We start from the raw sequence: 14,412 nt of genomic DNA on the forward strand, positions 1-14,412 counted from the left end.
TTTCCATCGGGATGCTACGCTAAGAGAAACCAGCATACTATTATACAATGATTCAAACGTAATTTCCCACTCTGCATAGCTTATTGTTAATGCTCATAAATATAAAGCTCCCATGATTCTATACCAAGAACACCATTTAATGTTCAACTGTAGACAAACGTAAATGTAAGTGTTATCTGTTACAGTTAGGCCGACTGGTAAAATATGTAATTAAATCACAATTTCTTATGAAAATGCTTAAGATGCCATCTGAATATTTTCTTTAAAAAGCTTGGCTATATGTTGAATAATATTCATTTTGTTGCTTTGCGTGTATTTCATGTGCACATTGTCTTCCTTTGCCATTTCCAGCCACAGTTGTTTAGTAAAGTTTGTTGCTGTTCTGCTTTTCCCCAACCAATGCTTTTGATTGGTTCTCATGTTTGAATTTGCAGCGCCACCGTGACTCAATTAAACTGCCTCTCAAGCTGTGTTTTTAAAATGGTTAACTGTTGAAAAACAAAACATTTATGGCAGCATCAAATATGAGGAAAACATTGATGTAAATAAAACATGTAGCTTGGTGTTGGTCTATTTTTTATATTATAAATGACAGTTGGGTACACAAAGTAAATGATAAAAGCATAATTTTTATCTACAGAATAGACCCAAAAGTAAACATCATGCCAGTTAAAAAAAATTAAAGATGGGAGGCTAGAACTTCAAGTTGTCCCTGATCTCTATAATACAACAATATAGCATAATTTCATGGCCTATAGGCTACTCAATTAAATTACAAATATTACCAGTTATATTTTTGAAGTTAGAGCTATAGTCTATTAATGAATAAATGTAAAAAACACACTCAATGTAATATTTAATTAAGTAAACCCCACAATTGAGTTTTTCAAGTTTCTGCTGTAAACTTCTCAGCTGACATAACTTACAAAATTAAGTTGATTAATATCTTTGATAAATATTATATCCATTAGATTACCCTCCCTGATTACCCTGTGTAAAATTTAATTTTACAGCAACACTTTTAATGACAAAAAGGCTGGAGCATGTAGGCCTGTAGTCCTTGTATTGAAAATAATCTCTGGCTCCACACTCCAGTCCAGTTGGTGGCGCTAATGCACCTCTCGTTTGCCAACCGCCAATAAAAAAAAAAGAGAAAAGAAGAACAAGTTTGAGGGGAAAAAAACAAGCCTGACGGCGACGGGTTTATCAACGACGTTGTTCACTGGCGACGCAGTAGCCTATCCACACACGTAGCTGTCACACGACGGTCTCCTTTGGTAGGTTATCCGTGGCACTATCCACCCGCCATAGGCCAGGCTTCTCCCGCAGCATGAGAAGGCCAATGTTCACTCCTTTTGTAGCCTGATGAGCCTTTTGTAGAAATTTGATGATTATCTTACTTTATAGGAGAGAGGTTAAAATTAGATAAAACTGTTTTGCCTCAAGGAGTTCATTGAACACTGGTCAAACTCGTTCAAAGATCCTTTTTATTTCACAACCGTAAATGTTTTGTGATTTGGGGGGGAATATATTGAACATATTTTTCACGCTTCCTTTTGGTTTGAATTACAAAGGACATCATACTAACAAAGCTAAAGTACGTCTCAGCTGACATAACTTGCATTAAGTTGATTAATATCTTGGATAAATATTATATTCATATATTGCTTAAAAGATTACCTTCCTTTTAGATTTTTGTGTAAAATTTATTTTTGTACTTTCAAGAATTTTTAGAGCAACACTTTTAATGACAAAGGCTGGAACATGTACTTCTTGTATTGAAAATAATCTCTGGTTCCACACTCCAGTCCAGTTTGTGGCGGTAATGCACCTCTCGGCTAGTTTGCCAACTGCCAATTAAAAAAAAAAGAAGAAGTTTGAATGAAAAAATCAAGTATATCCAGCTGCAGACCGCAGACAAACGTGACGAAAGTTGAACGAAATATGGTTTGTCCCAGAAGACACCACGCACAAAACGTGATGACGTTCATCTCGGCTTACGTACATGATAGATCCTAATGCAAATGCTAATGCGTTTTATTCTTTAGAAGCCAACAACAGAACTTTAAATACACTTCAGAGAGGTTTTTAGGCGAGAAATCAACTATATAGATTTCGAATATCGGCAGTTTTACGAAAATTGGCGGCAAATCGAAAATGTGTTCAAACGTTTTCGGAGTTGAGAAGCTCCGGAAGTGCCGACCATAGTGCCGACGGGTGTTACATAGCTGCAGTAACGTTACCGGAGGCTGCACAGCAACACAATAGAGGTTAACCAGTCGAGATGCATATAATCGATAACTTAACTATGTTGACACTTGACACCTCTTTTAATGGCTCTTTTTTTTATTTAATAACTATGCGTGGGCCGAGTGGTCGAGATAAACGTCATCACGTTTTGTGCGCGGTGGCTTCTGGGACAAACCTTCTCTTGTCTGCGGGCTGCAGCTGGACCCTTCTCGAAAAGATTCAAGCCTGACTGCGACGAGCTTATCAACGACGTTGTGCTCTGGCGACGGAGTAGCCTACCCACAAGTAGCGGTCACACAACGGTCTCCTTTGGTATGTTATCCGTGGCACTATCCACTCGCCATACTAAGCAACACAATGGAGGTTAGCCCTATCTACTAGTGCGCCGCTGTAGGGTTAACCGGTCGACATGCATACAATCAATAACTTTAGGCACATACCCTGCAATGGTTAGGGTAAGAGTAATATACTTCGGGGGGCTGTCAGGAATAGTTAGCTAGCTAGCTCTGATTAGCTCCCCCAGGTCCAGTCACACAGACCACTGCAGCCAAGACAGCAGACGTGTCCAGCAACAGCTGAACGAATTCTCAGTAATGTTGTAAAGTTTTAACCTAAATCAAGATACATCCGGCCCGTGATCTACAGACTATTCTTGGTTTGTGAAACTTAAAATCACTTTGGAACAAATACAATATACAACAACAACAGTGGTATGAATTGAAACATTGCTTTATTTTTATTATCATTAGGCTATTATAAATAAATATTTGCAGGAATTAATGTGTCAACATACTATAATAACATTATATCATTATAGTAAATATTAACACATAATGTTCACTGATTAGTACATTGACACTTATCTTATTTATCGGCTCTTTTTTTTTTTTTACGGCTCTGCGTGGGCCGAGCGTCCGAGATAAACGTCATCACGTTTGTGCAGTGGCTTCTGGGACGAACCATATATGGAAGTTCAGCAGTGCTTTATAGGTGATAGATATTTATTAGTCCTTTCGGAAATTCATAGTATTTCAAAACGTCAAAACACTGTGCTGTAAAATTACATGGATTAAATGAAGCATCGATGCAAAGAATTTGTGTCGAAGCATTTTATTAATCGATTTTATCGTTGAATTGTTTCAGCCCTAATCTGAAATTCACGTTAACTGTCATTTTAACAGGGCTGATAACATTGTCTAGTGAACAACAGGCTTAAAACTAAATGTACTTACCAGAGAAAGTGAACATCCAACTCCTAATACACTTTTTCAAACGTGCTGTTTAAATTTACACAGTGCTGTGCAGGGCTCTACGCTAACCTTTTTCCCAAAGAGCACATGTGCTCCTAAATGAAAAAATTTAGGAGCACACAAAGAAATTTTGGAGCACAGCGAAAAAACATGTGTATAATGTGTATAATAGTTTAACAAACTATTATACACATTTATACTACATGTGCTCCTTCTCCTTGTGTTCAGATATGGTGTGAAACCACTGGAGGACTGGAAGTGATATTTTGTTAAAGCTAAAATATTGAAACAGAGGTTTTGAAAATTTGAGACATTGAAAACAGCTTTTAAACACTGATCAGTCATAACAAAAAACTTTACTGTGATTGGTGCTTGTGTAGTTTTTGAACCAGAGACGGATTCACGATACACCAGCAGCACCCACACCTAATGTAAACAAGACTACTGAACAGTATTACAATAGCTTTAGTAAAACAGAACAAGGGGAACGTGTTGCTCTCAGGCTAGAAGGAGCACATACTGGCTTCCTCTACAGTGGAAATCTGCATCTTTCCACTGCAGAAGCTCTTTCTACAACATGGAGTAGAAACTAGGTGAGTGTAATATTATAACATTAATAAAAAGATATATTTTAATCTTTCTAAAATTGAACATGTTTCAACAAAAAACACCTGATAAAGCTAAATAGCCAGCTAGCTAAACCCACAACCTCCTTATCTTCTCCCTACTGTCTTCTGTCTCACCGCTCCAGCTGCTGACAGCTGCTCAAGCAGCCACCAAGTGACCCGCCCACCGGGGATTCTCTCAGTGCTCCTGTGGCTAGCTGGCTTTTTTCCTACCACAGTTTCAACAACTCTCCTTTGACTGACAGCAGCTTTGCGTCGCGTCCTGCCTGCTACTATAGGGACAGGGTGTTTTGAACGATTAGTGGCGCGGCGGTTGTAGTTACGGTAGTTACTCGCACATTGTGCTCGTAAATCATTTTCCCGGTTCGCACGTATCGATTTTTAGGGGCATATGCGAGCAAAATGGTCGCACTGTAGAGCCCTGCTGTGGGTAGGAGTCACTCTAGCCATATTGACAGGTCGCATGGTAACGACTTGTCAATCATAGATAATCCCACCTTGAAGCATACTCTGCTTTATGCTCTATTTTCCTCTAAATGGGACCATAATTTACTAACATAATGTTGTATTGAAAAAGACATTAGGAAAGTGTTTACTGAGATAATGAATCAGCTGATATGTAGGGTAATTTTACCATTATTTCTAATGGAACCAGACTTCTTTTTGCAACCAGAAGAGTCGCCCCCTGCTGGCCGTTCAATAGAATGCAGGTTTAAGGGACTTCCGCGTTCGCATCAGTTTGCTGACCGGAAGCTTCCCGCTTGGTGGCAGCCTTAACCAGCTCTACATCGATGCAGAATAGAGAAAATAAAAAAGTCCCCATGTTTGAGAAGCTGGAACCAGCAAAGTTTCTAAGATAAACTGATTCATTTTCTGTGCACTAATCCACTTTTAGCACTGGTGGAGTGTGGATGCAATTAAATGCAAACACATATTAAACACATATTTAATCACATCTCCACCTTCTGTGACTGAGGATGAGATATTTCAACTACAAGCCTACCTGCAAGTCCACAAGGGCCTTTTCACTAGTTTGTTGATCTCATTGGATGTCTCTCCCTGTACATCAACAAACCCATACTTTCCATAACTCTGTCTCCCCACTCTTTCTTCCTCTCTCTCTCTATGTGGAACATCAACTCGGCTGCTTTTCTTGGTGCTCTAGCAGCTGGCTGCGACCCAGTTACGCTTTACCCTGAACATTTATTTCTCTGTGTTCTTTTGGCCAGAGGGGTTAGAGGACGGGATGGAGTGAAAAAAAAATATAAAGAAAGAAACAGCAAGCTACTTTGAAAACCAGACAGAGTCAAGTTTTACATGAACAGGCAAAAAAAGAGCTTAGGCTGGCTGACAAAAAACATCCCGTGTAGTCTATCAGGCCTAAAATAGCATAGAAAGAAGCGCTGGAGTAGATTAGACAACTTTTCTAAATTTTCACACTACCTTGCCTGATCTAGCCCTGAAGCTCTGATAACAGAAAACTCAGACTTAAGTCCACACTGGTGCTCAGATCAAGTCCCATACAAACAACGTGGGGAATGTTTGTGAGGGAGAAAGGCCCAAAGGAGACGACAGGAGTCGGCTCTCTGTGAGCACGTCGAATTGTTTTCATGCTCAAAAGCTAGTCCAGGTGTCTGAGCCACAGAAATGATGTAACGTCCACTTCTTCCATCACTCACACACACAACAGGAAGACAGTCCTGTGGAGCTCTGTAGCTTCAGACCAAGTTGTTTTTCTTGAACATTCCTCTGGACATCTGGGTTGTTCTTGTTGTGCTTCCTATTACAGCATGTTCAGTACTAAAATAATAGAAGGGGTCCTTTGGTCTATTATAAGGTAGGATCAGGGTTAAGATGAGAGAAGATTTCATTTGATCTGGATCACAGGTACAAAATGCAAGAGAAAGCAACATCATTTACACTCTACAATCACCCTGTACTATTAATCCATCAGTGTGTGATACGGGGCTGCAACTAACGATTATTTTCATTGTTGATAAATCTGTCGATTATGGTCTCGAATGATCAATTAGTTGGTTGGTCTATAAAATATCAGAAAATGGTGAAAAAAATGTTGATCAGTGTTTTCCAAAGCTCAACCTGACATAAGCAAATGTCCCAAATATATGCAGTTTACTGTCATAGAGGAGCAAAGAAACCAGAAAATATTCACACTAAAGAAGCTGGAATTGGCTTTTTTATCTTAAAAAATTACTCTAACCGAATAATTGATTATCGCAATAGTTGCCGATTAATTAAATAGTTGACAACTACTCGATTAAGAGTTGCAGCTCTACTATGATAACCCAGTCTGAAGACTTAAAAAAGTTAAAACAAAATCATTTAAAAAGAAGTGTAACCGAAATTTTGACAATAGATTATTGAAGCAGTTTTTCAGGCAAAAGTGAATATTTGCGTTGTTTTGTATCATTGTAAAGTGGATTAGAGCTGCGATTAGTCGCTCAACAGAAAACTCTTCGTCAACAATTTAGATAATTGATGAATTCATTTTTCAAGCTAAAATGGTAAATATTCTGTTTTCAGCTACTAACGTGAGGATTTGCTGCTTTTCTTTGTCATATGTGGCAGTGAATTGAATATCGTTAGGTTTTGTACTGTTGTTACTGTTGTTGTACAAAACAAGCAATTTGAAGACATTGCAAATGGCATTTTTCATGATTTTTTTACACTTTATAAACTAACGAATAATCGAGAAAATAATTTAATCGCTTTAATCGGAAGATTAATCGCTAATGGAATTACTTGCAGCCTTGAATTGCAGTCTATGGGTCCGGTGAGAGGGCTCCGCACGTACTCAAAGAACTGGAGTTACATTCGGGTAACTAATTTCCTCTAGGGAAACTATTAGCTAACATTTTAAAGACCAAACAATTAATTGAGAATAATGAATCATTATTTTAAACCGTTATGACAAAGTTTAGGTGTCTACATCAAGAGAATTGTACAAAGGCTGCAACTACTCATAATTTTCATTATCAATTATTCTACATGTTGGTTTTTTAATCAAGTAATCATTTGGTCCATGAACCCTCAGAACAATGTAAAGAATGCCCATCACAATCCCCTAATGCTCAAGATGACTTCTGATTTACTTCTCTGTTAATGTTAAAGTGCTACAAGTACGATCACCTTGCCTGGTTTACACCTTGCTCTAGGGTTACAAGAAATACTCAGAATAGGAAGGCTGGTGGCGCAGCAGTTCAGAGAAAACAGGAATCTACTTTTGAGAGCTGCAGGACACTGTTCCTAGAAATAAGGAAGTTTATTGTCATTGTTATCGATAGAACATCATTCTGTTTTTCAGAGACAGCAGCAACACACAAGTGTAAAAAATACATGCCAGGCAGGACACTAAACAACACAGTATAAAAACAATCAATAATAAAAGGCATATAAACAGTAACAGACATCAGTAATAAATAAATAAAGGCAACATCAGCATACAGTGCTTTTAGAGTTCCTAGTAATGAACTGATGAACTGGAGACCCTTGATCTCCCTACGTCTTAAGCCCATTTGTAAATGTGAAATAAACATTTTCATTTTTATATGATACAGATTGTTTAATGTTGTTTATCTACTTTCCATCATTTACTTACACACACACACACACACACACACACATATATATATATATATATATATTTTATGGCATAACATTAATGATATTTATCACCATATAATTTACCTCAATAACAACATAACAAATGTTCATAAAATCTCTGATTTGGTTCATTTAAATCACGAACGAATTAGCACTTAATTGTTCTATTAAGATATTTAGTTTGTTGAGGAAAAGGGACTGAGAAAAGATTTAAATTAATTTTACTCCTGCATATTTTCTGAAAAAATGTTGAATGTTCAACATCAGATTTGTTAAGTGATCCACCGTTTGGCATCAAGTGTTTGTTCTGACCATAAAGAATAATTTAAAACCACAATTAACCATCTGGTTTCTTCAACTTTCACTCAGGAGCAAGACTCAACCTTTAAACTGAAGTAATGATTTGACACTTATCGTGATAAATATCCATATCAAATTTTTTTTAATAACACAAATCTTCTTTTTATAGATGTTTTTATCTCACTCTTGCTTTAGCAATCTGTTTCCCATGCCAATAAAGCCCCATTTAATGAACAGCATCAGTCCTAACGTCCACTGTTTGGCACTTTTGCTTGAAATTTGACTTTTAAGATGAATAATTACCAAAATGGTTGCCATCTAATTTTCTGTTTATTGATCAATCGTTTACGCTTTTCACCCCTTATTGATAACGATGATTACTGCAGGATTCACTTCTCTCCTCCTCCTCCTACATCTACAGCAGCATTCATCTTGTTGTATTGGAAAAGCTCGTGTTAAGTGATCTAAAAGGTTGATCTGTAAGTTGTTTACAGTGTGGACATTAACAGCAGCTCCATGTGCTGACTCTGAGGGAGCACACACAGAAACTGAAGCAGCCTCTGAGCGAGTTAACTCCAGCTGCAGCTAAAACTCAGGAGCACAAAGACGACCTCACTTCTTCAGGGAGTTAAGTTCAAAGAAACCTAAATGAGGCACTTACAGAATGGGTGTTGTTGTGCAGCGTTGACTCTACTCCAGGCAGACCTGTACATGTCGGTTCATTCAGTCCTGCGCTGCGTTTCCAGAGGTCCGACTTCTCTAAACTACGTCGCTCCTCATCACCGCCAAAGTCCCTCTGCAGCCTCGTCAAGCCTGACAGCTTTTCTCCCACGTGGAAACCTGTGCCCAGCGCAGATGAAAACAGCCCCAGCGCCAAAATGCAAGATACGGACATCATGCTTGCAAAAACACAGCCCAACTTCGGACTCCGCGAGTAACTCCTCTGTCCCGAACTCTCGGCTCCACAAGCCCCCCTCATCAGCAAACGCATCTTCAATGACGGCCCATCCACCGCGGCAGAAGATTGGTCAGGACGAGAATAACCTGCAATCTCATTGGACAGCAAGATTCTTCCCCAACTGAGGTGTCACCATTTTCTAGTGTTAGAGTGCCCCCTGGAGGAAAGCCTGCGCAAAGACCAGGACACCTTTAATTCTTAGTGGAGGATCTTTTTTTAATTTGTAAATGATTGCGAGAAACACAAGCAAAGCACAACAAACAATCTGGAGGATAAGTTTTTTCCCACACGAGGATTAATTCAGTTTTTAATATCTGGTAGCCATTATTTTTAGCTGATTGGAGCTCTGAAAGCGACAAAGGCAGAATAATGTTATATAAAATTAAGATAAGGTAAATTTTGACAAAATGCACTGCAGAATGTTCTGGATGTATACGTGTCTAAGTACTTCTTAGATCATCGAAAGGGACAGTAAAAAGAAAGAAAACCAATGTTATGTTAACTCCAGTTGGTTTGATACATTAAAAATGTATAAATTGAAAAAATAGGAAATTTTACAAGGGAAAAAGGAAGGTGTGGATGAGATGCAACAATTACTTTGCAATTACATGGTAAGCAACTTCAAACTCTTTTTTGGTATTAGACACATTTCAGACCACACTGATGAAACCAAATATTCGTTTTCACAGTATCATACTGTAATGTGATGTTTACTGAGTACAATACTTAGACTAGTAAGCCATTTGGTGATTTGGGCAGCTGTGGCTCAGGGGATACAGCAGGTTACCTGTTAATAGAAAGATCGGCGGTTCAATCCCCAGGTCCTCCAGGCTACAAGTGTTTTTGGGCAAGCTATTGAACCCCAAATTGCCCTTGGTGGCTATTCCCCCAGTGTGTGAATGTTAGTTTCTGTTTGAGTACTTCGGCTCAATGTGTGAATGCAATGTAAAAGCGCTTTGAGTGGTCACAAAGACTAGAAAGGCGCGATACAAATACAGAGCATTTGCATTTTAGTATAAATCTCCAGATTTTAAACATAATACTTGAAACAACAATAAACACAATAAATAGACAAAAAATGAGTCGTGCCTCTTTCTGAATACAACAGTTTAATTGTAGTACTGATTCGTAACAAAAAAATATACCCCCCTCCCATACGGTTTTCCTGCCGCTCAGTTGTAAGCGCTGGTCAGACCCCTGTACAGAGTTATACAGATACTGAGAGACATGAAGTAAAAATTAGCACATTATAAAGAGAAACCTCTTATGCAATCCAAAAAATTCTGTGCTGATGGAAAGTAGCAGTTGTGACATTCAGCCCAGGTGTACTTCCTCGTCCTCTCCCACCCAGAACTCAAACTAAGACTTTCAAGTCTTTTCTGCTTTAGATGTCCTTGATTACGTCCTCCAGCTCCTCTTTGGAATACATGTGGAAGGTCTTCCCAGGCTCTACTGTTGCAAGCTGTAGAAGGGACAGATTAAGAAGGCCTGCATGAAACCCGGTGTTTTCAACTCTGACAGTCCTATGCAAACTTTAAACTGCTGTGGGTAAGGGTGTGACGAGACACTTAACCCACAAGATCAAGACGAGATTTTTAATTCAGTTATAAACTCCTGGACTTTAATAGCTCCTGTGTTTCAGCAGATTTTTCATTTCAAACATTCAGAATCTCTCCCACGAACTGTATCTGTGTTCTCTAACATGTGCAGAGAAAAGTCATAATATAACGAGACTAATGTCATCATTTAATTTAAGCCTACCTGCCCTTTACTCTGCTGTGCATGATACTGCATGTGAAACTGCAAGTAACTGAAACACTTCTGATCAGGCAGAAATCTTGCCACAAATCCACCCATGTTAACTTCAGCAGCTCATAAAGTGCAGCTCACAGTCTCAAAGAGAGCAAGGTTGCACTTCAGTTTTTAGATGTTTATGTTGCAAAACCTTTCGTTCCAGCTCTTCACAACTGTCTGGACTCACAGCAAAAGCAGTACGATTCAGTTGATTACTATCAAGGTGTACGCCGGTGTTGCATCAGCTGGGAGGAGTTGATTCGTTCTGCAAGTCTATCGTATCAGTTATACTTACATTTGTATTTCACTGCTTGAGAAAATTAACGTGTGGCTTGACAGCATGTGAAAAATGTCAATTGCGTGGCGTGAGTCTTGCGAGACAGCTCTTTACCTAATGAGAAATCTTGTCATAACTTAATCTCACCCCTAGCTGTGGGTGTTTTATTCAAAGAAAAGTGAAAATAACATCGCTGATGTTGTTTCAACTACAAATTTTCACATACACCATGCCATACTAAAATCAAGTCTTCAGAAACTGGCTGAGAAATATGGAACGAACCTCAATGTTGGTGGAGTTGAGCTTCTCCTCCATCACCTGCTTCAGAATGGTGAGAGATGACTTGATGGCGTCTTTTAATGTCATTGACTGTCCGTTAGCCACAGAGAGAGGGACAAACAGAAAAGATACAACTCTTCAATCCTGGCGATTTGCACGCCTTTACTTTAAACATGGGTTGAGAAAAATCTTAAATTTCGGTAAATAATTTACCAACTCACACATGAGACAGCAGCTTGTAAACGTCACACTTTTTCTAGGCTAAAGGTTCCTGTTAAATGAAAACGTGTGCAGTGGTCAGTACCTTGTGGTAGACCTCTTGCAGAGAGCTTTGCGCTCCCTCAGACGCTGAGCCGATGGCCCGAGCATCACACTGCACAAAGGTTCCTGATGGGTCCATGTGGTACCTGCACTCACAAACAAATAACAGTTAAGTCACAATTAAAGGTGAACATGCTTCTGTTTAAAAGTATGTAAAGTGCACAAATAGTAATTTCTACGTACAGCTGAGGTCCTTTTTCATCAACTCCCCCAAACAGAAGTGCTACACCGAATGGTCGACTCTGTATAGAGGACAGCACAGAGGAACAAGACAGAGACCGAAGAATACAGGTTAATAAAGGTTTACTTGAAGCAGATTCAAACATTTTGCAGATGAAGAAAAATGCATTGGTTTGAGGTTTGAACATATGAGTGTTTCAGCATGGAGATAAGCTAGGTGACTATGACTGACCATGGCACCAGGATCGGCGTCCTCCTCTCCAAACTGCAGCGCCAGGTTGGACACAGCCTGAGTCACACTCTCCACTGTCATCGTCTCATTGTAAGTGAACCAGTGGTTCTGAAGGACGAATATATACAAAGGTTAAGCGCAGGGAAAACACAAGGTCAGGCAACTGCTTATATTACAGAGTGCCCAGCATTCATACCTGCGTTTCCACTCTTGCTTTGTCAATTAAAGTCTTGGCATCAGCTATCAAGCCACTCATGGCGCAACCTTTCAGGTGGAAAGAAAGAAAATGAAGAACAGGGAATCCAACTTTGAAGTCACATGAAAGGGACATGACTGAAACAGGAATTTAGGAATCAAACAACATGACAAAAGTCAAGTCCTTTTCTTTGTGATGTTAAAGAGAACCTTACCCAACACTCTTAGGTCAACCCAAAATGTAATTAAACAATTACAACTCTACTGGCTATTTTATATTTTAAAAAGTTATACAAATTGAAACAGCTTCTCAGTATTCACCTTTTTAGCATTGGTAGTTTGGAAGTTTACTCTACTTTTAACCCAGTCTTTCACTCAGCGTAACATGCATTGTATTTTTAATGTACATAAGGATGCATTGGATCACAGAGGCCAGCAGATTACATTCTCAAGTTAACATGCACCATACATTCAAAAACCCGTCATCATCCAAATTTGAGGTGCAGTAAATATGTGTATGACAGCTGACACTCAGTTTGTCTTTCCACTTACCGATGTGACTGTCAATCTCCACAATCTTTTCAATGCTGTTGGGCTCCATCAGCGGAGAGGTGATCCTCTTCTCCACAGCCAGACACACCCCCTCTGATGTCTGGATACCGATGGCTGTGGAGCCCAACTACAGAAACGCAAGGCCAGACCAAAGAAAACTTAGGGGCTCTGAGGTGGACGCTGTTTTTAAGGTTAGTATACAATACCACAGAGAAGGAGACAATTATTCAACTGAAGTGATTCAGCATGCAGTACTCACCTTTATAGCCTCTATGGCATATTCAACCTGGAACAATCTTCCTTCAGGAGAGAATGTGTTCACACCTCTGGAAAAAAAGATGTGAATAAAGTAAATTATTACTACTGGTTATAAATTCAACGTTGTTGGAAAACAATGTGTGCTGCCATGAAGTACGTGTCTTTGGTAGTGTGCTGGGTTTGTGATTATTTGTGTTTAATTTTTTTATTTAAAGAAACAAACTTTGAAAGCAGCGTTAACACCCTTTCTTGAACACAACAAATTTTTTCCTGTTTTTATCTCAAATAGGTTTAACTGTTTAAATAAACTGTTTTTTTAAAGTGATATCGAAAGTGAAAGCAAACTAACTTGTTGGCAAGTGACTTGCTGCGAGCTAACTACCTTCAACAAACCGCTACAAAGTTACAACAATGGCTGGAAACAAAAATCGCTTCTAAATGTCCTGCAGCAGTCAAAATTAAAAACCTTTCAAGTACAGACCACCTCGTAACATAAGTGTGCTCTCCTAAGTTTGTTCAGTCCCATCGAGAAGCATCAATAAATGACAAAGCAGTTTGTGTTGCACCTACCTGTCATATTCCGATCTTGTCAAAAACATCTTTTAACGTTTAACACAGGACCTGCAGAAAGAGAAGAGTGGTTTATGCAACACTCCTGGACTATAAAAACGAGTTAAAGCAGTTATAAAAGAGTCCGGACGACTCTTTGCGTCCGAGTTAGCCGTGACACCGGGTGATTAGCTAGCTAGCAATACCGAGCAAGCATGCTAGCTAACAGACGCGGGCATTGACTGAAACAACTACACAGGAGAAGCTCACAGAAGTCTAACATCAACATTCAGACATTATAATAATATTTAACAGAACACAGATGAACAATGAAGCGACATCCTTTTAAAAAGTGCACTTATTAGACTAATTTACCTCCAGCCACAAACCCTTGAATGAGTTCGCTTGTTTGAGGGGAAGCGTCTGGGGTGTAATGTTTAAACGCGCCGACTGTCAACAAATCGGACACGAAGGTTCCGCGTGTGGAGCTACATCCACACTACCAGCCGACTACATCCAACTACATTTAAATAAAGTTTTCCAGTCTGCTATAAAATAACGTGATACTGACATGAAATAAACGTTTCGTGTGTTCAGTTAACATTTGAAATACATGGGCAGGTTATTGTGATGAGGTCTGCAATAAAAGACCACGTGTTTTCAAAGATTATTATTGAACGTTATTTGAATTAGTCTAGATCAAGAATAGATGTCCACCAAGTTATTCGGAGTAAAAGTAGTAATAGCATAATATTTTGCAAGTAGTG

At 39.0% G+C, this 14,412-nt stretch overlaps 2 protein-coding genes across 4 annotated transcripts in view; both read right to left on the reverse strand.

The window, feature by feature from the left end:
• The window catches only part of LOC123956673 (sortilin-like), a 28,204-nt gene extending 19,205 nt beyond the window's left edge, over positions 1-8,999 (reverse strand). For 2 of the 3 annotated variants that reach the window (XM_046029033.1, XM_046029031.1), the window contains exon 1: positions 8,712-8,999. In XM_046029033.1, the coding sequence (XP_045884989.1) occupies positions 8,712-8,948 (237 nt within the window). In that variant the 5' untranslated portion in view covers positions 8,949-8,999. The remainder of the gene's footprint in view (positions 1-8,711) is intronic. The other variant, XM_046029032.1, reaches the window with a different exon arrangement.
• A 1,101-nt stretch (positions 9,000-10,100) lies between these two features.
• On the reverse strand, positions 10,101-14,132 carry psma5 (proteasome 20S subunit alpha 5). Its single transcript, XM_046076393.1, has 10 exons — positions 14,021-14,132; positions 13,667-13,717; positions 13,098-13,164; positions 12,839-12,965; positions 12,288-12,355; positions 12,092-12,199; positions 11,863-11,921; positions 11,663-11,765; positions 11,362-11,448; positions 10,101-10,470 (listed from the first exon to the last, which is right to left on the reverse strand). Exons 2-10 carry the CDS (start codon positions 13,693-13,695, stop codon positions 10,393-10,395), a joined length of 726 nt encoding a protein of 241 aa, XP_045932349.1. The 5' UTR covers positions 13,696-13,717; positions 14,021-14,132; the 3' UTR covers positions 10,101-10,392.
• Positions 14,133-14,412: the final 280 nt, after the last annotated feature.

The sequence above is a fragment of the Micropterus dolomieu genome, linkage group LG18 (assembly GCF_021292245.1).
Source record: "Micropterus dolomieu isolate WLL.071019.BEF.003 ecotype Adirondacks linkage group LG18, ASM2129224v1, whole genome shotgun sequence".
Classification (NCBI taxonomy): Eukaryota; Metazoa; Chordata; class Actinopteri; order Centrarchiformes; family Centrarchidae; genus Micropterus; species Micropterus dolomieu.

What these genes read in the sequence shown, in the direction of transcription:
- psma5 (XM_046076393.1), bottom strand. Translation starts at nt 13,695, where the DNA reads ATGTTTTTGACAAGATCGGAATATGACAG. An exon ending in GGAGATTGACAGTCACATCG is followed by an intron (nt 12,356 to 12,838) that starts GTAAGTGGAAAG and finishes TCCACCTGAAAG; the next exon opens with GTTGCGCCATGAGTGGCTTG. An exon ending in TGCAAGAGGTCTACCACAAG is followed by an intron (nt 11,449 to 11,662) that starts GTACTGACCACT and finishes GCTAACGGACAG; the next exon opens with TCAATGACATTAAAAGACGC.